The 27996-nt window shown below is 40.5% G+C and overlaps 1 protein-coding gene across 3 annotated transcripts in view; it reads left to right on the forward strand.

The window, feature by feature from the left end:
- Positions 1-26982, forward strand: part of LOC138645022 (lipopolysaccharide-induced tumor necrosis factor-alpha factor homolog) — a 61815-nt gene extending 34833 nt beyond the window's left edge. For 2 of the 3 annotated variants that reach the window (XM_069734011.1, XM_069734012.1), the window contains exons 2-5: positions 10428-10489; positions 14505-14564; positions 19657-19819; positions 26228-26982. In XM_069734011.1, coding sequence (XP_069590112.1) covers positions 10444-10489; positions 14505-14564; positions 19657-19819; positions 26228-26336 — 378 coding nt within the window. In that variant the 5' untranslated portion in view covers positions 10428-10443 and the 3' untranslated portion in view covers positions 26337-26982. Of the gene's footprint in view, positions 1-5822; positions 5970-10427; positions 10490-14504; positions 14565-19656; positions 19820-26227 lie in introns of those variants that run through there. The other variant, XM_069734013.1, reaches the window with a different exon arrangement.
- Positions 26983-27996: the final 1014 nt, after the last annotated feature.

Below are 27996 nucleotides of genomic sequence, written 5' to 3' on the forward strand. Positions count from 1 at the left end.
ATGGCTTTGAAGAACAAATAGAGATGTCATTGTTGGAATTAAAAGTCCACAATGTAAATTAACTATTATGATCTTGTAGGAACAGGACTATGCAGAACTCTGACTTAAACTGATGGTGTCACTGTAAGAGGTAACAGCATCCTGCCATCACTGATATGATTAATGTGCCATACCTTCCATAACATCCTCTGCTTCTCCCTCACTAACACGCTGGAGGCAAAGAAGGCCAACTGTGTCCTGTAGTTGGTAGTATTCCTGCCAACAACTGGTGCCAGTAGTGCTGTTGATACTGTCACTTGTTTTTTTTCTATTACATTAGGTCCATTGCCACTTTTTTCACACTGTGGGGCTGGGAATCTGGCGCCTGCGCAGTGAGTCCCTCTGCGCAGGCGCCAGATTACCAGCCCCGCAGGAGTGAGATGGGGACAGCCGCAGAGAGACTCACTGCGCAGGCGCCAGATTCCCAGCCCCGCATAATCATAATAATCATAAGCATAATCATGAATAAATCATAGCACACTGTGGGGCAGGATCTGGGGCCTGCGCTACACGCAGGTGCGATCTCCGTACATCAATTGATCTAAGTTCGAGGGCAGCATGCACAGCGCATGCCCGAAAAATGATTGGACAGCGCAGGCGCCGGTGACATGAGGAGACAAAGAGGAGGTGGCGCCCGGGGGCCAAAGGAGGATGATAGACGGATGCGAGACGCTATAGTCAGGGGAGAAAATGTAGCCCCCGGACTCAATACAAGTACGCCGCCAAAATTATAAAAGTCATTATTTCTGCGGGAATAGGAATAAAAAACATAACAGCCACCTTCACAGAATGCAGCCTTAGTGCTGCAGAAGGTGGATTTTTTACCTTAATAGGCCCTGGGAGGTGACAGGTTCCCTTTAAGGTTATTAAGTAGTAGTGTTTGCTCCAAACACAAAACAGTAATGGGGTAAAGCATATGAGCAAAAACCCTAAACTGACCAAGGACGCCTAATACATCCTTTAAATCATTCCACTTAATGCAAGGCCTAAGAGGACTGTAATGAAATGCATCTTGAAAGATGGAAGTATTTTTTGCTATATTGGCTACATACTGTTTGAGACCATAGCATTTGTACAGTGCATTTAGTGCAAAGATAAAAAAAAACTATTTCCCTTATTGTAGCACTTATGTTATATTACGTTTCTACGGAAAAGTATTGCAATTACACGTGTTTTGTTGCACACATGTTTATTTCCTTTGTGTTATTCACAAACTTAAAAAAAAGGCAAATTGGACATAATTTCACACAAAAACTCCTAAATGAGTTGAAAAAAATTGTTGGCACCCTCAACTTAATATTTGGTTGCACACCCTTTGGAATAAATATCTGCAATCAATCACTTCCTACTGTATAACCATCAGCAAGCTTTTTATACCTATAAACTGGAATTTTGGGCCACTCTTCTTTTGCAAACTGCTCCATGTCTCTCATATTGGATGGATGCCTTCTCCCAGCAGCAATTTTAAGCTCTCCTCACAGGCGTTCAATGGGATTTAGATCTGGACACGTTGTTGGCCACTTCAGAACTCTCCAGCGTTTGTTTCTATCTATATCTGGGTGCTTCTTGAAGAATGTTTGAAGTCATTGTCCTGCTCGAAGACCCATAATCTAGAATATAAACTCAGCTTTCTGACACTGCGTATTACATTGCAGCCCAAAATCCTTTCGTCATCTTCAGATTTCATGATGACTTACACTTAGTCAAGGCACCCAGTGCCAAATGCAGCAAAACAACCCCAAAACATCTATGAACCTCCTCCATATTTGACTATAGGTACTGTGTTTTTTTCTTTGCTGGCCTCATTCCATTTTTGGTAAACAGTAGAATGACATGCTTTACCAAACATCTCTATCTTGGTCTCATGTGTTCACGAGATGGATTTGTAGAATAATTTTGGCTGACTCATGTACATTTTGGCAAACTGAAGTCTAGATTTTTTTGTCTCTGTTTCAGCACAGGAGTCCTCCTTTGTCTTCTGACATAGCATTTAATTTAATTGAAATGTTGACCAATAGTTCGCGCTGACACTGATACACCCTGAGCCTGAAGGACAGCTTGAATTTCTTTGGATCTTGATTAGGACTGCTTATCCAGCATGTATACTATCCTGCATTGCAGCCTTTCATCAATTTTTCTCTGCCGTCCACATCCAGGGACATTGACTACATTGACATGTGTTTTAAATTTCTTGATTATGTTGCGCACTGTGGGCAAAAGGACATCAAGATCTCTGGAGATGGGCTGTAACCTTGAGATTGTTGATATTTTTCAACAAGTTTGGGTCTTAAGTGCTCAGACAGTTCTCTTCTCTTTCAACTTCTTCCCTTTTTATCTGGTTTCAGGTGTGATTTTCATATGGCCCACACCTGTTACTTGCCACAGGTGAGTTTGAACGAGCATCACATGCTTGAAGCAAAGTTGTTTACCACCAATTTTTAAAAATGTGCCAACAATTTTGTCCTGCCCATTTTGAGGGTTTTGTGTGAAATTATGTCCAATTTGCATTTTTTTCTCATTTCTTGTGTTGTTCCAATACATACAAATGAAATAAACATGTGTATAACAAAACATGAGTAATTGCAATAATTTTCTGGGAGAAAATGCTTCATTTTCTGTGAACAATTTGAAGTGTGCCAACACTTTTGGCCTTGACTGTATAATGATCAAAACATGGAGAGCACCTGTTATATCTTTTATATCCTTCCATCTGGTGTAGATATGAGGAGTGTTGTAATGATGAGGCAAGTCTCAATACAAAGCAGTTACCTTATGTGGAGGGCATAAAGTGCCATAGTGCCATACACTGAAAAATCATGCTGTCGAGATCAAGACGAGAGCTTTACCTGCCAATTGTACCACTGATGAAACGTGTGGACATAGAGCTGTGTTCCTCTCCCCTTATATTTGAATTTTTTTTTTCTAATAAAGAATTAATTTGTAGATTATGTTGAATTTCACTAGTTTTTACTGGGTAAACATTTGAACCTGGTATATGGTTAGATTGCATTACTATTTCATGGATGTCTGAATTTGATCTACGGTAATTTATAAAATCAAAGGAAAATCTTTTAGGTGTCCTAAAGCCACCAAAAATGAAACCAATCAATATGAAATAGCACAAGTTAATAGGTAATTGGTTTTAAAAAGTGACCATATTTTGGGCAAAGTTATAAGCCATTAATGAACATTTTTTATTTAGGCACTAAGTATACAGATATACATTTTGCAGCCAAATATCAATCATGCAATCCTCCACAAAATGTGAGATCTGGTATAGGAACAATAGCAGCATGGTGTTTTGACCACTTACTTGTTTTCTGCTCACTAATAAGGCTACGTTCACATTTGCGTTGTGCGATGTTGCGTCGGAGACGCAACGCACAACGCAAACAAAAACGCAACAAAACGCACGCTAAAACGCTGCGTTTTGCGACGCATGCGTCCTTTTTTGCAGAAAAATGGACGCAAAAAAATGCAACTTGCTGCGTCCTCTGCGCCCTACGCTTGCAGCAAAAAAAACGCATGCGTCGCAAAACGCAGCACAACGCATGTCCATGCGCCCCCCATGTTAAATATAGGGGGGCATGACGCATGCGTCGCCGCAGCGGCGGCCGACGCTACGTCGCACAACGCTAATGTGAACGTAGCCTAAGTGAGGCTCTAAAATGAACATTGGGACTCTCAAGCAACAAGTCTGGGCAGAAGTATTCTCAACATAGGCAAAAAGGATTAACTTTGTGAATGGTTGCCATAGAGGGAAAGGCATGCCGTCTGCATGTGAAGCCTTCTGAAATGTAAACATCAGGTAAGCCAGGAGGCATGTAGCCACCTTAGAGCTCAAGTACATCGGAAACCTCTCCGGCAGCACAGAGAATGCCCAAATGTCCACACTTTTATTCCTTTACAATGCTTTTTGTGAGAAGATCTCTGTAAGGCTTGAAACATAATGTAACATAAAGCCAAAATGTGTTTTATCGCCTATATAGTCACTTTGAATGACCCAAAAAAATCAATTTCCAACAGAATACTTTTACTTTATATTTAGCTTAATTGAAAGTATAATCAACAAATCTTTTCATTGCAGTTAATAATAATAATAATAATCTTTAAATTGTCACATTACAAAAGACATACTGATAGGGAATTCATTAAGTTATTCCGCAATGCTTTACAGTTTGCACACATTATCATCGCTGTCCCCGATGGGGCTCACAATCTAAATTCCCTATCAGTATGTCATTTGGAATGTGGGAGGAAACCGGAGAATCCGGAGGAAACCGACGCAAACACGGGGAGAACATACAAACTCCTTGCAGATGTCCGTGGTGGGATTTGAACCCAGGACTCTGGCGGTGCAATGCTAACCACTGAGCCACCATGCTGCCCAGTTAAGGCAAAAGTCTGCTCTAGGCTTGTTTGCTGATAGTTGGGTGTCCCACCTCTTGGACCCATAACAATCGGCAAATTAATAAGGTTGTCCACTAGTCCAGCAAGACCTTAAATATTATATTCCCTAGTGTAAAATAAAAAAATAACAGATTCTCACCTCCTCTGGCGGCATTCTAGTGATGACCTGTGCTAGGTCTGAAGAGTTTACGGGTCATTTTTCTGCCTGAAGCAGTCGCTAATGAGCTCCTCCGCCCACACTTCCATCAGATGATGCTCAGATGTTCAAAGGACAGGTGAGAACTGTAGCCCAATAATGGCCGCTGATTGACTGCAGTGCTCATGTGAATTAACAATGCCTTGTGAGCCCCGGAAGGCCCGATGTTACCATCACTAGAATGGCGCTGATGGGGGAGGTGAGTATCTATTATTTTTATATTACATATGGAAATATACTATTCAAAAAAGAGTGGTGGTCAACCTCATTATTGTCTAACTCAGGAGAATTTCCCCAACATGCTGAATACCCAAAACATAGCGCCCACATGTGGAGTAAACAACCTCCCCGACCGGATTCTTTCTCATTCAGTTTTGAAATTTGAGGTACAGGCTTGGAACAACTATTCTAAAGAAAATATCTGCCTCCGTAAAAATAATATTATAGATAGGCAACCAGGTTCTTCCGGAATACCTTTATCAAATCTACCATAACAGCATAATGTGGCAGAGAGTACCATAATTTCACTGCTCTCACAGTGAAGAATCTACAATAATGATAATACCTATCATTTAGATGTCGTGGGTGCAGCTTGTTACAGTTGTAGTTATAGAAAGATCATATTTTCCAAACTGAATAAGCCCATGTTTAATAAACTGACGGTAATGCAATCCACGGTACTGCAATTTCCCTTGAGCTTTTTTTTTCACACTTAAATTAAAAATAAAATTTGTATAAATAATATAATAGAATTAAAATCACAAAGAAGCTGCAACAGCACTCACTGATCCTGGAGTTAGATAGTCCTTTATTCAAGCATGTCAGAAAACATCTTCACGGCTCGGGGGTGTGCAATAATGACAGGAGTGTGCAGGGATCGACGACGGCCGTTTAACGCTGTGAGTAGCGCTTCTACGGGTCCATGTATGGACAGGGGCTGTGGCTGGAGGTGTGGAGACCTCCATGGTCTGTGTGCGGAGAGAGAGAAGTCTTCCTGTGTATGTGGCTCCAGACCGAGCCTGAGTGCTGGACATTACCCCAGCCTGTGTGTCCACAGGCCTGAGAGAGCAGGATCCTGCCAGGACTTGTGTGAGGTCAGGGTCATGTGACCTGGCCATGTGAGTTAGAGGCTGTTGGTGTCTAGGGAGAGCAGGAACTTCCACATAGCTCTCAGAGGAGCTGGAGGACTGTGCTATGGACACTGATGCTGTGTTTATGCCTGCCTGTTTTTCCTTTCTGTTGGTGCTTCCAGGTTACGAAGCAAATAAACCCATATGGATTTTTGAAAGGAACATGTCTCCTGTATTCCTCCTGATGCACCTGAGTGAGTACAATCCCTACAGGGGATAAAAGTTTCCCATTATTCTGATCCTTGTGGGTCACAGTGGTCAGACCCCCAACTGATCAAATAGTTATTACCCATGATGTGGATCAGTGATAGCTTATTTTCAATAGACAAGCCATTTAAGTTTAAAGATGATTAAATCTGTTTGAGAGAAATTGAATTTGCGTTGAAATTTTCAAAAATTAGAATTCACCATAATTCTTTTTTTTTTTTTTTTGTTATTCGTTTCACTCAAATTCCATAAAATTATGAAGAGGCAGCCACTATTTTGCTTATTTGTAGCAGAAAAAAATGGTGCAAAAAAATATGTTACTGCTCAGCTGCCTATATGCTGCAACTCGCCGTTTGGTGCTCTCTGCCTCCTCTTGTATCAGCTTTACACCCTGATTTTTGACATCCAAGATCTAGTCAGCTCTGTAGGAAATGTGTGACATCATGGCGCACATTGAAATGTAACTGCGTCCTTCATGCCATAGTGATGTCTTAAGCTTGTTCGGCATCCTAAGCACCGAATCAATATTGCGGAAGAAGATGTGAGATGACAAATGGAGCTGCAGTGACAGGACAAGTATGTGGCAGTGTATTTTTTTTTCACCCCATGTTTGTTATGATGTAGGATCTGGAGAGACCCAAAGGCACAATAAGTACCATTCAATTCACATCAAGTAAGATTAATTCAAATTGAATTTTCCTTGCAAATTTTGAGTGATCTGCTGAATTCGAATCTCTACTTATGTTAAAGTATGTGTCTACTTTTTCATGGTTGTCTGGCTACTGAATGTTAAATCCCAATTTACAACTCCTAATTGGATTTGTTTGCATTTTGGCCAACTTCTATTTTTTAAGCTGAAAAGTGCCAAAATTGAGTCCAATATTTTATGCAAGTTTTTCAACCTGAAATTAATCTACAACTGTCTATGTACAAAACAAACAGACAAATATCATGCCATTAGATTGTACTTAGTCACATACATCGTCATTATGTTCAAAATTCTGTAACACAATATGGACATTTAATATATTTTACAGAACTAAGAGGCAGTGTAATCCCTAGTATTTGGTGGTATATCAAGGTTTAGAATGACAAATTCAGTACATTGAAGCGCTTCCTCAGAACGCCCTGGAGAAATGCACAAATTTGGTCTCAATTTCTCCAAATCCTTTTTTGTGATTGGGTCTGTGGGATTGTCTGGACAAAATATGGAGTGTTGGCCAGTATAATGAAATAAGAACTGGAATTTCATGTAAATGTCATACAAACACACTGCTCTGAGGCTATATTCACACTATCATGCCCATGTTTGTGTCTACAAAAAACAAGAAAAACGGTGACTATTGTGTGTAATCCCTTTTTAATGGAGCATCATAGATTTATATGGCTTGTGACAGAGTCACTGGTGAAGTGATGGAGGGGAGATACATACCACTGCGCATGATGGTGTCAGTGATGTAAAACCAGAGTAGTTTCCTCCAGCACACTACGTGTTGAGAGGATTAAATGAGAGTTATGTTATGGGCTGGTTTTAGTGGACCTCCATAGAGCGGGTGGAGGGGGTCCACCGTATCTCCACCGGCAGTGTCCAGTATGATGTTGAGATGATGTGATCAATCACATGATGGAGGAGTCACTTGGCCTGGGCTTAAATCGCTGACTGCTAGAGCTTTCAGTGTTCAGTGTGGGCTTGGAGAGATAGCACTCCAGGAAAGTGTGCTAAACCTGAACCGTGGTAATTGGTGCCTGTGAGCACGCTGACCCCCGCTAAGAAAAGGACTGTTTTTCTATTTGTTTCTTTGTTTTGCCCAGAGGGCCATGTTTACTTTCCCAAACTTGGTATAAGCTGTCTACAATAAACCAAGCCTTTTCTTAAAGAGATAGTGTTCCAGTTATACCTATGTGTCCAGCCGAGTGAGCCTCTCTACCACAGGCCTATTCTGATCAAAAACAGACCAGAATTAGATATACACAGTGTTACGGAGAAGCGGGGTCAGTGGGTGCTCTTGTCCGCTGGCCCGGCTGTCTTTAGCAAGACAGCATGGACCACGGCTCATACCACTGAACGCCCGCTCTATCTCCCAGTGGGCAATACACTACACAGACAACACAGGGTTAAGGTAAAACAGGGCGGCAATACTTTATTAAACCACAGCACACAATAGCAAACAGAGCATTCCCAACATGCCTGGAATTGTATGGGTACATGGGCGCATATAAAATATCACTGCGTCTCCACGTGTTTCCAGTTGACATGATGTCTGAGCTCCCAGGGTCGCTACTCCATCTGTGGATTAACGCACAGAGAAGGGGCAACGACAAGCATAGGGAGATGACCAAGAACTGTCCATAGAGTCCATACAAGGTTCAGAGCCAGTTGACATGATGTCAGAGCTCCCAGGGTCGCTACTCCATCTGTGGATGAACGCACAGAGAAGGGGTAACGACAAGCATAGGGAGATGACCAAGAACTGTCCATAGAGTCCATACAAGGTCCAAAGCCAGTTGACACGAGAGTCACCATCTGTCTTATCGGACCATCTCCATGGAACCAGGCGACCAGCGGGTCCCAACCCTGTCTTTCTCCAAACATATCCATGGTGCAGAGATGGTCACTGGATCAGATCTGTGTCCTTCCAACTGGAGCAGAAAACCACTAGGTTGTATCCTATAGAATCCTAGACCAGTGAACCTCGTGATGGTGCCATGATGAATTGGCTGCAGTCCGTTCTTCTGTCTGTAGTGAGGTTTGCAGAATGTCTTGCTGGTAGCTCTGTGTACTTCAGTCTCCCAGGATGTGAACCCTGAGTCAATTTATACCCAAGGCATGTAAGCTATTTTTAGAATTACCCAGTGTCCTTTAGTTCAACATCAAGATATAGCAAACAATGGTGATGGGATTAAGTAGCACTATTAGCATATAAACACACATCAATAAACAAAGCTTAACCCACTCAATGTACAGTCACTATTAGGGTACCGTCACACAGTGGCATTTTGATCGCTACGACGGCACGATTCGTGACATTCCAGCGATATAGTTACGATCTCGCAGTGTCTGACACGCTCCTGCAATCAGGGACCCCGCTGAGAATCGTACGTCGTAGCAGATCGTTTGAAACTTTCTTTCGTCGTCTAGTGTCCCGCTGTGGCGGCATGATCGCATGGTGTAACAAAGGTGTGCACGATATTGTATACGATGTGCGCATAGTAACCAACAGCTTCTACATCGCACATACGTCATGAAATTATCGCTCCAGCGTCGTACATTGCAAAGTGTGACAGCAGTCTACGACGCTGGAGCGATATTGTTACGATGCTGGAGCGTCACAGATCGTGCCGTCGTAGCGATCAAAATGCCACTGTGTGACGGTACCCTTACAGACTTACACAGTATGTTAGATAGTATATCAGTGGGCAGTCTGTCTTTTTGACCCACCAGACATAAACACTTAAATTCACAAGCCAATATACAGATAAAAAGTTCTTTTGTTTATGCAAAAACGTAGCTGTCTGGGTAATTAAAATACAATCTGGTTTCTTCACACACAGTTTTAGCATAGCGAATACACAGATCCATTGAAAAAACAGATATTTGTACAGGGGTGGTAACAGAAGAGAGTTCCTGTACAAAAATTCATTATATGGGCCCTCTGCAGTCTAATAGTTTATCAGAATGCACCCTGTTTATACTTGTGACAGAAACTGCTTGCTACTTTGCAGGTAGAAGTGGGCCCCCAAACCTCTTTGGGCACTCTCCAGCTGAACAGATTGTACCAATGGTATCTCCAACACTGTGATTAGCTCTATTGCATTGCATAGGTTTGTGTTCTCTCCCTTTTACACTAGCAAGTACACTGTAACCTCGCATTTACCTTGTGTCAATACAGCTTTTTTTTCTTTCACCCAAGACAAAAGTTCATTTGATGTCCTAGATCCAAATGCACTGGTCAAGGCTCAGTTGCTCATTAGCACCCCCTCTGGCACCCAGTGGTTTTGGGTGTAGTTCCACCCTCTAAACATGACCTTGGTATTCTTGAGATTTATGTTGTTAACATACTTACCTTACATGTATAGTTTTGTTCCACATGTGTTAATTCATAGTTTTGTTGCCTTCAGTGAGAATTTACAATTTTCATAGTCATGAAAATACAGAAAAATCTTTAAGTGAGAAGGTGTGTCCAAACTTTTGGTCTGTACTGTATGTGATTTCAGATGGATGTTATATTGGAGTCCATGAGTAGGCCTCTACATGGGATGATGTAGACAGCAGAAACACCAGGAACCTCTAGTCATAGGAACAATCTCTCCTTTGGATCAGCAGTGGTATTAGAAACAGATGGGGAAATATATTTTGTTGTCAGCATGGTGATCATTTTATACACTGGGATTAATATTCACAAACACGGAATTATGATTTTCAAATAATTTTTCTTTCTTTTCAGGTGAAAAATAACTACCATGTATGACTCCGATAAGGGTTATCCACCATCTCAACCCCAACCAGGTGGGTATGACAATGTTTAATACTTCTGGTATTTATTTAAAGAAACCCCCCCCCCATTAAGTATTTTTTTCCCTTAATTTGTGTGTATGTGTATGTAGTGTGGTATGTTTTAATATGCTCACCTACCACCGTCCTCTCCAGTGCCCAGGTTCAGTCAGCTCTTCTTCTGAGTCATGTGATGGCAATTTAGGCAATTCGGCTGCCTCTATGTGTGAACCGGAAATCTCTATTACATTGAAACCTTATAGGAAGCCATGACACACTTTTTATGTACAATTTTTCCACCCCTTTTTAGCAATACCAGACATTAGCTATCAGTGAATAGGGCAATATGAGTGAAAATAGAATTTTTTTCTGTTGGGGGTTTATTCTGTCATTTGTTTCCTCAAAAAATTGAATTATCAAGTAATGGCATTCGTGTTTACCATTTTTACCAAATAATTCACCAAAAAAAAAAAATGCATGAAATGTGTGCCATATGTTTTTTTACACATGCCAAAAAAAATAGCCACAAAAAAGCGTATGTGAAGATAGTCTTGAGCAAAATCAATAATTGTAAAGTTGTGAATTAAAGCGAAGTGTTAACATATTGGCTCCAATGACTAAAAATTCAGTCATGTCTTCAATTGACTGAAATCACATTTTTCACGTTACATGTATGAAACGCAACTTGATGGACCTAGATCTTTTTTTAATCTATATACCCATGTAATTATGTAATGTCCAGACGAACCATGGATCTCCTGACCTAATCTAAAAGTCACATACCGTATATTTCTATGAGGCTCTTAATTTGGGAAGGAAATCTGTGCTCACTCCAGGCATTGCGATCCATTCTAAGGACTGTGAAACCCAGACATCTGAATTTAGCCTTACCCTATATCAACCACACTCACAAGTGTTGAGAAAACTTAGACATTGTGGCCAAAATTTTGGCAACTACACACTTTAGAATTGTTATGATTTTTAGCTGTGCCCATGTCTGCATTTGACAAGAAGGAAACTGAAAAAAAAAATACTCTGCAAGGTCAGAACAATTTTTGAGCATCCGGCAGAGCGACCACTGAACGGTCAAAGAGATAAAGCCCTGAAGACTGTAGCTTTAAGAAAAAAATTCCGTGTTGAAAAGGTTACAGTTTGCCAAACAACACATTGACTGGGCTAAAGAGAAGTTGTGCAACAGTCTATGGACAGATGCATACTGTTTAAAGGAAGTGGACACCACCAACCTAATCAAAGTACTGGGATCAACCTCATGCATACAGTAATGCTCAAAGAGAGATGCAAGAAAAAAAGAAGTATGCAAAAACAGTGATCACCAAAAAATATACAAAATTTTATTACGACATTATGGACAACATATGGGAAAACAAACACATTAAAAAATTCAAGAGAAACCAATTTTGGCCCACAAGAACCACATACCAACAACAGCCTATGATATGGCCATTGGGGATCCCAGACATGTATGTTAGGGCATATATCCAAATTAAGGAGCAGAGTATGTAAACAGAGACAAGGTGCAGTAGTGCCAGATGATATCAGATATACAATAAGCACAACATATATAAATAATTAATCGGATCCTCAAATGCGCATATACATGCATATGTAAACCAGATCCCATAGGTACACTGTGTTGAGTATACAAAATCCTAAATAATCTATGTCATACATGATATTATGGTAAATACTGCAAAAAAAAGTGCAAAAAGCACAAAGATAAGTGAAAATACTGGTAAAAGAGCAATTCAAAGAACAGCTGTGAGCAATACTTAGCACTTATTCAGAGTGAGTGCCCCTATGCATCAAATATATCATCCATGGTGAGAGGGGGTTCCAGTGGTAGTGCTAAGAAGTCTTGTGGATCTTAAGATGAAAAAACCTCAGTTGTTGACTGCATCATCGATGTGGTTATACAGAGGGATTTGGCTGCATTTGTCACCTTAGTCACTGCCCATTTGGTCGGCACTACTACATAAACTGGATTAATTCATAGGGATACAAGCGGTTTCTCTATATAGGCGGTGCTCAAAAGACACAGTCCAACATATCATACTTACAGTGATTAGTGAGCTTGCTTGCAGGTGTTATCCGAGCATGCTTTAGTGATAATAGAATTGTCTGTTTGTTAGGCAATCCCTGCATGTGTTGCAGCTATTGAACAGCCGCGAGACATGCAGCCACGAACTAATGCGACATCAGATTTGCATCATGCCGCAACGATGAGGAGATGATCAGATAAGAAGTGGTTCTCAAGGCTCATGTCTGGTGGTCACAGATTATTGATGCGGGTGCTGGAAAGGGTCCTGTGAATCGATTCACACCATCTCTACCTTTGATTCAAACTCCCAGCCTTTATGCTTTAGGAGGGGTTGACACGCTTAGCTGCTTCTTCAGGTAGACACAGGAACACTTTGGTGGTGAAACACTGGCTGGTTTATTAATGTCAGCAGACACCAAAGCAGGGTTCAGAAAAACAAAAGCAGAGCCTTCCTGGTTTAACAGAAAACAGAACAAATAAATTATAGCAGAGTCCTTTCTCTGCAGGTTTCAACCTGCAGTTAACCCGACAGTCCTTAGCTCCTCCAGGAGTAAGGCTAGGTTCCCTTTGCGTTAATGGGACCGCGCTAACGGACAGCGTTGCATGGCGAAATTAACACCGTGCAACGCATCCGTTAGCACGCCCATTTACAGCAATGGGGACGCGCATCACTAGCGTGTGCCATTTTCGGCCGGTGTTTTGTGGCGCGCCGCGAACGCTCCTTGCAGCGTCCGAGGCGCGCCCGAGGTCCGTTCCCCGCTCTCGCAGATCGGAGATCTTGTTTAACGCGACCCCTTTTAACCACATTGCGTTAGCGCAATCCTCTAGCGCTAGGCGCTAAACGGATTGCTCTAACGCAATCTGAACCTAGCCTTTCTGGAAGTTCCTGCTCTCCCAAGACAGGACACCCACTGACTCTCATGGCCAGGTATTTAAGACCCCGTGTTATGATCGAATGACCTTGACATCACACATGTCCTGTCAGGACTCTGCAGGTGGAGATAAGGTGAACCCCCTCCCACCAACTCTATGGTGGTCCACTAAAACCACCCCATAACATAGGTTCCTTTACCCCTCTCGGCACTTAGCGTACTGGAGGCAAAAACACTCTGGTTTTACATCACTGACCGCAGTGTATGCAGTGACACGTATCTCCCTCACATACTGTGCCAGTGACTCTCTCACAGCTTATAAAGTTATTAATTCAGGCCACAATGCTCACTGTCAGGCCAGGTATTGTGGTCCAGGCACAAACTACATTATATGGATGCCAGCCCAAAAGAAGGTTGAGAAGAAGAAAGTTAAAGTTTACAAGAGAAAGGAGCTTTAGAACATGGGTCCCAAAAAATGTTAGAGTATGGGTCCCCAACCAGCGGATTATTTGTGTATCCCAGCATTCATAGCGTCATTAAACAAGAATTTGATATAAAAAATAAAGCAGATGGACAAGTGAGGGAACGGTAGGGATTTTTCAATTAATGTGTACTAGAAAAGAGATTAAATTATTACATGAAGTAAATAGACATTTAGGATTAAACCAGTGTTCGTTTAGGACCACCCCTTAAGAAAGGTTGGGGACCATTGTTCTAGAAGCTAAAAGGTAAACATTTGTTATGAAGCTCTATTGCAAAATTTCTGAAGGCAAAAACAAAACAAAACAGTCTATGGACAAGAATGGAGCTGTGCCTGGAAAAAGCAGACCCTTCTTTTACTTATGGAAAAGTCCTTTAATGGGTCAATCTGTCATTTGACAATGTAGCATAACGTAAGTATTGCTTTTATATATGTACAATACATACTTTGTCCCAAAAAGGCATTTTATAAATTGTGAAGATATTTGTGAGATTACAGAAGAGTTCGTCTGCATTACTGTATGGAATAATGTATTTCTTACATCATTTATATGTACGTCAGTAAATATCTCTTGTTGTCCAAGGGGCAACCTAAAACTTATATTTATTTTCTGTACAGGTTTTGGAGGAGCTTATCCACCCCCACCCCCATATGGAGCCGCAGGGCCACAGCCCACAGGTAGAGGGCAAGAATTTGTCTACATATTTGTAGTTTTTGTTTGGGGGAGAATCCGTTTTTCATAAGTAAATATACAAAACACTTTGCACGCAATATTGTGAAGCATCATTAGTCGCAAGTACTCGCACTATATCTACATGAAGAGTAATGGGAAAAGTAAATAGAAATCTGGTCACCACTGGGTCCAGTAAAAGCCTTCAGCAAATAATGATCCCATTGTTCGTTCCAGAATGTAACTGGAAAGAAATAATGATGAGGCCCCATGCAGGAGATGGTATAGCAGCACACAGGCTTTCCATTATAAAGCTGTATGCCCACTTGGTGTGTATTCTCACTGCTTCAAAAATGCAGCATCTTAGGCCGGGGGCACACTATCGTACAATACGGGAGAGTGCTATGCACTCGGACCAATGTTAATCTATGGGGCAGCTCACATCACTGTATTTTCACAGGCGTATTAGGCGTGCATGTAAAATCACAGCATGCTGCGATTGTACGCGTATATCGTCCAAGACTTGCCAATGCAAGCCTATGGCTGCGAGAAAAACTCAGACACCACACGGACCATCCGTCTAGCGTGCGACAATTTCATACACATTTTCCTGAAGCCAGTAGCCAGTCAGCTGCAAATAGGACAACAACCACAATAGTGTCAATAGTGGACAATATAAAAATTATATATACATATATATATATATATGAATAAAAAAGGAAAACAGCACAAAAAAAAATAAAGAAAAAAGGGCTTTAATGCCTGAACTGCGTGGCAACGTTTCAGATATGGTATCCTTTCACAACTGTGGTAATACTGGATGCTGTTCCAATTTTGATTTATATATATATACAGTATATATATATATATATATATATATATATATATATATATATATATATATTTGTGCTGTGCCTACTTTCCCAAATCTATATATATATTTGAGCTGTGCGTACTTTCCCAAGAGGGAGACAGGCCTGGAAGTGCAAAACAACAAGGGAAAATGGGATCCAATGCGCCAGTAATGTAGCTGTGATACTTGGTAAGTAGTTAAGGAATCTAAATGCAGTCAAGCCCAGTGGTAGTAGAAATGGCGGCCTTTCTATTCGAGCTAGATGGTATAGGCATGGGTTAAATCAAAGTAGACGATCACAATCTTGCCATACATAGATAGATAAATAAGGGACAGATTAAGATTCACAGTCTGATAACCCTCCGCTTAAGCAGGTAAAAGAGAAGGCTGTTACCTTTCCAATCTGTCCTCATACTTTATCATGTTATCAGCAGCATATCTGCAATTTTCACTGGGCGATGTGCTGCTGAGAACAAGGATTTCTCTTCCGGCATAAACAATCCAATCACTCGATGAATAAGCAGCATTTTGCTTGTTTAGTATAATGAATCCCATAGTCATCCACATAGGATAATGCACCCCATAATCCTCCATATAATATAACGCACCCCAGAGTCCTTGATATTGTATGATGTAGGTCTCATATAGCATAATGCAACCCCTATATAATGGTCCTTAATACAGTATAATGCAGCCCCTATATAGCATAATGCAACCCATAGTCCTCCATATAGTATAATACACACTCCATAGTCCTCCATATAGTATAATACACACTCCATAGTCCTCCATATAGTATAATACACACTCCATAGCCCTCCATATAGTATAATACACACTCCATAGTACTCCATATAGTATAATACGCACTCCATAGCCCTCCATATAGTATAATACACACTCCATAGTCCTCCATATAGTATAATACACACTCCATAGTCCTCCATATAGTATAATACACACTCCATATAGTATAATACACACTCCATAGTCCTCCATATAGTATAATACACACTCCATATAGTATAATACACACTCCATAGTCCTCCATATAGTATAATACACACTCCATAGTCCTCCATATAGTATAATACACACTCCATAGACCTCCATATAGTATAATACACACTCCATAGCCCTCCATATAGTATAATACACACTCCATAGTCCTCCATATAGTATAATACACACTCCATAGTCCTCCATATAGTATAATACGCACTCCATAGTCCTCCATATAGTATAATACACACTCCATAGTCCTCCATATAGTGTAATACACACTCCATAGTCCTCCATATAGTATAATACGCACTCCATAGTCCTCCATATAGTATAATACACACTCCATAGTCCTCCATATAGTATAATACACACTCCATAGTCCTCCATATAGTATAATACGCACTCCATAGTCCTCCATATAGTATAATACACACTCCATAGCCCTCCATATAGTATAATACACACTCCATAGTCCTCCATATAGTATAATACACACTCCATATAGTATAATACACACTCCATAGTCCTCCATATAGTATAATACACACTCCATATAGTATAATACACACTCCATAGTCCTCCATATAGTATAATACACACTCCATAGTCCTCCATATAGTATAATACACACTCCATAGTCCTCCATATAGTATAATACACACTCCATAGTCCTCCATATAGTATAATACACACTCCATATAGTATAATACACACTCCATAGTCCTCCATATAGTATAATACACACTCCATATAGTATAATACACACTCCATAGTCCTCCATATAGTATAATACACACTCCATAGTCCTCCATATAGTATAATACACACTCCATAGACCTCCATATAGTATAATACACACTCCATAGCCCTCCATATAGTATAATACACACTCCATAGTCCTCCATATAGTATAATACACACTCCATAGTCCTCCATATAGTATAATACGCACTCCATAGTCCTCCATATAGTATAATACACACTCCATAGTCCTCCATATAGTGTAATACACACTCCATAGTCCTCCATATAGTATAATACGCACTCCATAGTCCTCCATATAGTATAATACACACTCCATAGTCCTCCATATAGTATAATACACACTCCATAGTCCTCCATATAGTATAATACGCACTCCATAGTCCTCCATATAGTATAATACACACTCCATAGCCCTCCATATAGTATAATACACACTCCATAGTCCTCCATATAGTATAATACACACTCCATATAGTATAATACACACTCCATATAGTATAATACACACTCCATAGTCCTCCATATAGTATAATACACACTCCATAGTCCTCCATATAGTATAATACACACTCCATAGTCCTCCATATAGTATAATACGCACTCCATAGTCCTCCATATAGTATAATACACACTCCATAGCCCTCCATATAGTATAATACACACTCCATAGTCCTCCATATAGTATAATACACACTCCATATAGTATAATACACACTCCATAGTCCTCCATATAGTATAATACGCACTCCATAGTCCTCCATATAGTATAATACACACTCCATAGTCCTCCATATAGTATAATACACACTCCATAGTCCTCCATATAGTATAATACGCACTCCATAGTCCTCCATATAGTATAATACACACTCCATAGCCCTCCATATAGTATAATACACACTCCATAGTCCTCCATATAGTATAATACACACTCCATATAGTATAATACACACTCCATAGTCCTCCATATAGTATAATACACACTCCATATAGTATAATACACACTCCATAGTCCTCCATATAGTATAATACACACTCCATAGTCCTCCATATAGTATAATACACACTCCATAGTCCTCCATATAGTATAATACACACTCCATAGTCCTCCATATAGTATAATACACACTCCATATAGTATAATACACACTCCATAGTCCTCCATATAGTATAATACACACTCCATATAGTATAATACACACTCCATAGTCCTCCATATAGTATAATACACACTCCATAGTCCTCCATATAGTATGATACACACTCCATAGACCTCCATATAGTATAATACACACTCCATAGCCCTCCATATAGTATAATACACACTCCATAGTCCTCCATATAGTATAATACACACTCCATAGTCCTCCATATAGTATAATACGCACTCCATAGTCCTCCATATAGTATAATACACACTCCATAGTCCTCCATATAGTGTAATACACACTCCATAGTCCTCCATATAGTATAATACGCACTCCATAGTCCTCCATATAGTATAATACACACTCCATAGTCCTCCATATAGTATAATACACACTCCATAGTCCTCCATATAGTATAATACGCACTCCATAGTCCTCCATATAGTATAATACACACTCCATAGCCCTCCATATAGTATAATACACACTCCATAGTCCTCCATATAGTATAATACACACTCCATATAGTATAATACACACTCCATATAGTATAATACACACTCCATAGTCCTCCATATAGTATAATACACACTCCATAGTCCTCCATATAGTATAATACACACTCCATAGTCCTCCATATAGTATAATACACACTCCATAGTCCTCCATATAGTATAATACACACTCCATAGTCCTCCATATAGTATAATACGCACTCCATAGTCCTCCATATAGTATAATACACACTCCATAGTCCTCCATATAGTGTAATACGCACCCCATAGTCCTCCATATAGTATAATACACACTCCATAGTCCTCCATATAGTATAATACACACTCCATAGCCCTCCCTATAGTATAATACACACTCCATAGTACTCCATATAGTATAATACAGTCCCCATAGTCCTCCATATAGCATAATACATACACCATAGTGCTCCACATAGTATAATGAACACCTCATTGTGTGCCATACAGTATAACACACAAGGACCCAAGATCCTCACGGAAACAAATTTCAGCATGCTCTAGTCTGGTTGTATTTATTGCCCGCACTAGTGCATGTAAATAACAGGCAGCTCTCTGATCTGTCAGCACGCAGAGCTGTATATGAAGCCAATCATCTTCACGATCTGTAGACACTACTGGTCCTCCAAGTGCAGCGCTCATCTGAACCTAAGCCGGAAGCAGTTCCAGGGCCATTTTTCTAGCGTTGTTTCCTTACTGATACAATGTGGTTGCAGCTCTGTGTTTCTATTATCCTAGTGTTATATTTTCTATGAACAAAGTTGTTTCAAATGAATATTTGTCTTTTCCTTCACAGTGATCATGGCTCCTGTCACCTCGACGGTGATCATGACCACATCATTTGCTGACACTCCGACATCATGCACCTGCCCTGTGTGTCGTCAGAATGTAGTGACACGTATAGAGTATAACACGGGGCTCCTCGTCTGGCTTATATTTGGCATCCTGTGTCTGCTTGGGTAAGCATTGACATAAACAGACTATAACATTAATCCTGAATTAGAAAGGGAAAAAGGGACATTTAGGCTGTGTTCTCAGCATTTGGTGAGTTTTTGACGCTGCGTGTTTTCCCTGCATAAAAAAAATGCAACGTCTTACAGTTCCAGCAAAGTGGCTGAGCTTTATAGAGATCTCATGCCCACTGTGCCTCTTTTTTTTTTTTACTCAGCATAAACTGACCCACGGAACGTGTTTCAAATACGCAACATATCAACTTCTCTTGCGGGTATGCCGAGTTTTATTTTTCCGATAGACTGGCATTAGGTATGGAAAATCCACAGGTAAAAAACACACATGCCGTTTTAATGCATACAAAACACATGAACTCTACACCTTAGTGTATCAATAAAGTTTTCACAAAGCCAAATACCACAATGTATCAAACACAAAGCAGCTTTATTTAAAAGATGACAGACCAGCAATAGACAGAGAACGCAGCGTCAAAACGTGATAAAAAAGCATGTAAAAAAACACTCAAAAACACAACGAAAAAACAAAAGTGACCTAATTTAGATAAAGAGTGTAGAAATGGTGCAGAAAATGCGCAACATCAAAAGCTCGCCAAAACCTCATCGTGGGAACGTAGCCTTAGACGCTGTGGTTTTATTTTGAGCAGTGAAAATTCGCAGCTTAAAAAAACTTACTAAAAATTCAATGTGAAAACGTAACTTTAAGATTTTTTGGTTAAAAAAGGGAAGCCCAAATCAAGACTAACTCTAAATAAATAGAAGATCTGAATACCAACTTTTCTTATATTTTGGATCCACTTGACTGGGAGAGAAAAATAACTCATGCAACAATGCACCAACTTTGTACTGTACCAAATTCACATGTACAGTTGAAACCAGAAGTTTACAAACACTATATAAAAAGACACATCTGCATATTTTTCTCAATATCTGACATGAAATCAGAATAAACCTTTCCTGTTTTAGATCAATTAGGATTACCATAAGTATTACTATTTGCCAAATGCCAAAATAATAAGAGAGAATGCTTTAAGGCAGTGTTCCCCAAATCCGGTCCTCAAGAGCCACCCACAGGTCATGTTTTCAGGATTTCCTTAGTATTGCACAGGTGATAATTACATCACCTGCACAGGCAATAATTTCATCACCTGTGCAATACTAAGGAAATCCTGAAAACATGACCTGTTGGTGGCTCTTGAGGACCGGACTTGGGGAACACTGCTTTAAGGCATTTTTATTACTTACTGCAAAGTCAAACATTGACATACACTAAGATTACTATGCCTTTAAACAATTCTGGACTGCCAATGATGATGATGTCATGTGTTTGGAAGCTTCTTTTTGGCAACATCTAAGTTAATTAGAGACACACCTGTGGATGTATTTTAATGCACATCTGAAACAAACTGCTTCTTTGTGTAGCCTTATGGGAAAGTCTAAAGCAATCAGCCAAGATATCAGGAAGAGAATTGTGGACTTGCACAAGTTTGGCTCATCCATGGGTACAATTTCAAGATACCTGAAGGTGCCTCGTTCATCTGTACAAACAATTATGCACAAGTACAGACAAGATATGAATGTTCAGCCATCATACCGCTCAGGAAGAAGACGGGTTCTGTGTCCCAGAGATGAATGGGCTTTGGTCTGACAAGTGTGTATCAACTCAAGGACAAAAGCAAAAGACCTTGTGAGGATGATGGCAGAAGCTGGTAAGATTGTATCAATATCCACAGTGAAACGAGTACTCTATCAACATTGGCTGAAAGGCCACTCTGCCAGTAAGACTCCATTACTCCAAAAAAACAAAAAAGCCAGATCAATGAATGCAAATGCACACAAGAACAAAGACCTTAATTTTTGGAGATGTCCTGTGGCCTGATGAAACTAAAATTGAACTTTTTGGGTATAATGACCATTGTTACGTTTGGAGGAAAAAGGAAGAAGCTTGGAAGCCTAAGAACACCATCCCAACTGTGAAACACGAGGGTGGCAGCATCATGTTGTCGAGTTGTTTTACTGCAGGAGGGACTGGTGCACTTCACAAAATAGATGGCATCATGAGAAAAGAAGATTATGTGGTAATACTGAAGCAACATCTCTAGACATCAGCCAGGAAGTTAAAGCTTGGGCGGAAATAGGACTTCCACATGGACAATGACCTAAAGCATACTGCCAAAATGGTAACAAAGTGGTTTAAGGATAACAAAGTCAATGTCTTGAAGTGGCCATCACAAAGCCCTGATCTCAATCCTATTGAAAATATACTGTATAGGCAAAGCTGAAAATGCCGCTGCGAGCAATGCGACCTACAAACCTGAATCAGTAACACCAGTTTTGTCTGGAGGAATGGGCCCAAATTCCGACCAACTCTTGTGAGAAGCTTGTGGAAGGATATCCCAAACGTTTGACCCAAGTCAATCAGTTTAATGGCAATGGAACCAAATAGTAATGAAATGTATCTAAAATTTTGACTTTGAAGTACCGTATTTTCCCAAAATGTGGAGGAAAATGGGGGATGCATCTTATAGTCCGGATATATTGGCTCTGGCTGTGGTGGAGAGGTGGGAGAGCGGTATCAGAGGAGCAGCGGGTCACAGAAGCAGGAGCCGGCGGCTCCGGCTAACTCCTGTGCCTGCTGCTAAAGAGAAATGAATATGCACTGCATTCCACTCCCATGGGCGTGGATTGCAATGAATATTCATTTCTTCTTGGCATCCTGGTATGATTGATTGGCCCCATCCCCTTGCTGGTATGATTGGCTCCATCCCAGTCCTGGTATCCATGGCCCCATTAGAAAAAAAAATAAAAAAACAAACCTTTCTCTTACTTTCCTCCGCTCCCTCACATTCGCAGCGTCCTGCTCCGGTGCCAGCAGCTGCTTAATGCTTGTAAGCAGCAGACGGCAGGGACATCATGCGCTGCTCACAAGCAGAGCACAGCTGCCAGAATAATTAATAATTATGGTAATGCAAAATTGACCTAAAACAGGAAAGTTTATTCTGATTTCATGTCAGCTATTGAGAAAAACATGCAGATGTGTCTTTTCATATAGTGCATGTAAACTTCTGGTTTCAATTGTACATTATCAGCAAAGAACAGACTCTGACCCTATCTTCTGTATTGAAGCATCTAATAAGTGGGTGTAAAGGTCATTGGTAAGAGAGGCAGAGCAGGGTCAGCTTAGGCTACTTTCACACTTGCGTTTTTTGGTTTCCGTCAACGTGCAGTGAATTGACTTATCGACGGACGTCATGAAAATAGCGAAAAACGTGTGTGACGGATCCTGTGAAATGACGGATGAGTCAAGGGTAAAATTTCCAGAATTCAAATGAGAGAGAGAGAGAGACTTTTTCCCGGACTTGTAAACCCTTCTGGGCATGCTCAGAAGGGAAAAACTGGATCCGTCGCTGGATTCCAGTGTGTGACGGATCCTGCGTCCATAGGCTTCCATTGTAGCCGACGACGGGCAGCGCAGGATGCGTCACTGACTGATTTTCCGACGTGTACAAAAAACATTACAATCAACGTTTTCTCTTTACGACGGATCCAGTGCACGATGGATGAAACGGATGGCCATCCGTCGTTAATACAAGTTTATGCGAAAATGCAGGATCCTGCATTAAAAGAAAGGAATGTCCAGCTTCACCGAGTCCGTAAAAAAGAGTTTTCTTTATTCACAAACTTTAAACATGGAGGATACAGACTTCAGCACAACCATATGGGTAAGAATCTCAACGCGTTTCTGGAGACTAGGCTCCCTTAATCATGATTAAGGGAGCCTAGTCTCCAGAAACGCGTTGAGATTCTTACCCATATGGTTGTGCTGAAGTCTGTATCCTCCTAGTTGTGCTGAAGTCTGTATCCTCCATGTTTAAAGTTTGTGAATAAAGAAAACTCTTTTTTACGGACTCGGTGAAGCTGGACATTCCTTTCTTTTTTTGGACCTTGTACGCCTGGACACAGCGGGTCCGTGCTCCCGAGGTTTGGTTCTTGCATCACGGGTGAGCTGGTTTATTTTCCTTCTTACAAAGGATCCTGCATTCTCAAAAATCGACGGATTGTGACGGCTCTGTAAAAACAGAAGTGTGAAAGTAGTATAACCTGTTGTAAAAGGTGAATCCTGTGTTATCAGCTATACACAGAGGTGCAGAGGTGATACCTGTCATTGTTATCCTACCTGTGATGATAAGGAAACTGCAAATTCTTACTGGAAGGACGGGAAGTATAAGTCATAAATTAAACAAATACATGCAGCTCAAAAAACTAATTTTAACAATAGGTCAATTTCTGACTGCACGATAAAAGAGCATTGGATTTGATATAGTAATGACCCTCGGCTCCTGCTGTGCTGCGAGAGTGAGCCAAGTGTCATTGCTCTATTCTTCGATCCTTTGGAATGCGAGAATCAGAGCACAGGTGCAGAGGAGATGGAGAAAGTAATTTCTCCATCTCCCCATTGCTGGCGTCCATAGGAATTGCACTGCATTCGGTTGACATCCAAGTGCATTACAATGTTTCACACTCACCCATAGACTTGTATGGGTCCGATCCGATTCTCGCAGCCATTCGCAGCATGCTGCATTTGTTTTCACATGCCAAATAGACATGAGAAACTGCATAGAGTAACGCTGGTCGAGTGCAATCCGATTTTGTATCGGATTGCACTTGTCTGATTTATTCGCTCTCGTGATCGAGCCATTATTCTCTAATTGTGGATCGAAAAAGAGAACATAAAGAGATCTGCAGTAGTTTTGGATCCAATCCTAGCCTGTGGCTTTTTAATTTCTAAATTTGCACTATATGAACACACCCGGGTTAGTTTATGAGCAACAGGCTGTAGACTTTTATTAAACAGTTTATAGTCTGATGAATGGCTACAATCGGCAGTGTGCTTGGATTCAGCAGTAAAGGAATAGAGTGCAAATAATGAAATTGCGCTAAGATTTTAGCCCACGGTGATCTGACACTACTCATTGTTAATTCTGTTGGTACATTCAGTCCACAGACAGAATCTGTAACATGGCCCTTATACTACTATATGCTATACAGTGGGGGGGAAAAGTATTTAGTCAGCCACCAATTGTGCAAGTTCTCCCACTTATGAGAGAGGCCTGTAATTGACATAATAGGTAGACCACAACCATGAGTGTCAAAATGAGAAAACAAATCCAGAAAATCACTTTTTGCAAATTATGGTGAAAATAAGTATTTGGTCATTAGCAAAAGTTCATCTCAGTATTTTGTTATATATCCTTTGCTGGCAATGAGAGGTCAAATGTTTTTTGTAAGTCTTCACAAGGTTGGCACACACTGTTGGACAAGTTTTGTTTCTACCAAACAGTTCTGCTTTGGTTTCATCAGACCATATTACATTCTCCCAATACTCTTCTGGATAACCCAAATGCTCTCTAACAACCTTCAGACGGCCCGGGACATGTACTGGCACTGCAGGATCTGAGTCCCTGGCAGCGTAGTGTGTTACTGATGGTATCCTTTGTTACTGTGGTCCCAGCTCTATCAAGGTCATTCACTAAGTCCCCCCATGTGGTTCTTGGATTTTTGCTCACCATTCTTGTGATCATTTTGACCCCTCGAGGTGATATCTTGCATGGAGCCCCAGATCGAGGGAGATTATCAGTGGTCTTGTATGTCTTCCATTTTCTTATTGCTCCCATAGTTTTCATCACACCAAGCTACTCACCTATTGCAGATTCAGTCTTCCCAGCCTCGTGCAGGGCTACAGTTTTGTTTCTGGTGTCCTTCGACAGCTCTTTGGTCTTCACCATAGTGAAGTTTGGAGTGTGTGAGTATTTGATATTGAGGACAGGTGTCTTTTATACTGATAACAAGTTCAAACAAGTGACATTACTGCAGGGAATGAGTGGAGGAGAGAGAAGACACTTAAAGAAGAAGTTACAGGTCTGTGAGAGCCAGAAATCTTGCATGTTTTTAGGTAACAAAATACTTATTTTCCTCCATAATTTGGAAAATAAATCTTGCCAAATCAGACATGGTGATTTTCTGGATTTGTTTTGTCATTTTGACTCTCATAGTTGTGGTCTACCTATGATGCCAATTACAGGCCTCTCTCATCTTTTTAAGTGGGAGAACGTGCACAGTTGGTGGCTGACTAAATACCTTTTTTCCCCACTGTATCTATATAACATTGTGTCGTTTGGGGCAGCAGGTCTTCTGGGGATCTTGAGGTTCCAGCTCAGGTCTCTAGAAGACTAGAAATTCCGACATATTGCAATATCGCCATAGGAAATGACAGTCTAATCAACAATAAGTAACATATGTTCAAAACCTTCATAGGGATAAAACCCAATCATCACTGAGCCTGATTATTTTCTATGAAATCTGTTTTTTTATATTAACCTATTGTACTTTCTCCCGTAGTTGCTGGTTAGGATGCTGCCTGATTCCTTTCTGTTTGGACAGCTGTAAGGATGTCGACCATTTTTGTCCCAACTGCAATCATCACCTATCGAAATACAAAAGGCTTTGAATAAGATTCCTTAAAGTGGTTAACTGGGACTTTTACTATAATGGCCTGTCCTTAGGAAAGGTCATCAACATATGATCGTGAGGGTGTGACTTGCGGTACCCCTGCCAATCAGTTGGTTGTGGTGATGGCCATATGTGCTTAGTTGTGGCATTGCACAGGACAGCTCCGTGAACAGTATAGTGGTCGTGGCCGGGAACTACATACCTGTCCCCTAATCCATTGCGGAGCTGCTCAGCACAACCCTGTCAACGGTATAGTGCAGCCACAATATCGTTAATGGAGTTGTGCTGAACAGCTCCGCAATTGAGTACTTCCAGTCGCCGCTGGCACCGAGAACAGTTGATCGGCAGTGGTGCATGGTGTCACACCGCCAACAATCATAAGGATCATCAATTTATAAAAGTCCCGAACAACCTTTCTAACTGCAGAAAAAAAGGATATTTTCTTTTTCTAGCAAAATGTAAAGTTATTACATCAATAGTTTTGTTCAGTATAAAAATGATCTCCATGTATGTATGAGAATGTGATCTGGTTTGCATTGTGGATTTTATATGGCATGGTAAATTGCACTGGTTTACCCTGTTTATATTTCTTTATATTTTCATTTGCAAAATCTACCCAACTTTTATAAAGAATTATTTCCAAATATCTTGTCTGGTTTCCTATTTTTTCTCAGCTAAATTATTTGAGAATATAATTTTAAATATAATTTTACACTGTAAAATAATTTGCAATTAGTAAAATATGGTAGATATAGTACATTATGGTTGCTTTGCAGATCATAGAATCATAGAATGTTGGAAGGGACCTCAAGGGTCATCGTGTCCAACCCCTGCTTAATGCAGGATTCACTAAACCATCTTAGACAGATGTCTGTACAGCCTTTGTTTGAAGACTTCCATTGAAGGAGAGCTCACCACTTATCATGGCAGCCTGTTCCACTCATTGATCACCCTTACTGTCAAAAAGTTTTTCTAATATCTAATCGGTATCTTCTCCCTTTCAGTTTCATTCCATAGCTTCTCATGTTTCCATGTTCAAGTGAGAATAAGGATGATCCATCTACATTGTGACCTCCCTTCACATACATATTTGTAGACAGCTATTAAGTCTCCTCTTAGCCTTCTTTTTTGCAAGCTAAACACACCCAGATCCTTTAACCGTTCCTCATAAGACATAGTCTGCATTCAGCTTACCATCCTGGTAGCTCTTCTCTGAACTTGCTCTAGTTTTTCAATGTGGCACTCAAAACTTGACACAGTATTCCAGATCAGGTATGACTAAGGAGGAATAGAGAGGGATAATTACTTCACGTGATCTAGATTCTATGCTTCTCTTAATACATCCCAGAACTGTGTTTGCCTTTTTTTGCTGCTGCATCACACTGTTGATTTGTGTGCAGTCTGTGATCTATTAGTATATCCAAGTCCTTTTTTACACGTGATGTTCCTTAGTTCTATTCCTCTCATTCTGTAGATGCAATTTCCATTTTTCTTGCCCAGATGTAGAATCTTGCATTTCTCCTGTTAGATACCATTCTGTTTATTGCTGCACATTGTTCAAGCTTATATAGATCCTTCTGAATCCTTTCTCTGTCTTCTCTAGTGTTAGCTATCACTTCTATCTTTGTATCATCTGCAAATTTGAGTAGATTACCTTC

This window comes from Ranitomeya imitator, chromosome 7 (assembly GCF_032444005.1).
Source record: "Ranitomeya imitator isolate aRanImi1 chromosome 7, aRanImi1.pri, whole genome shotgun sequence".
NCBI lineage: Eukaryota > Metazoa > Chordata > Amphibia > Anura > Dendrobatidae > Ranitomeya > Ranitomeya imitator.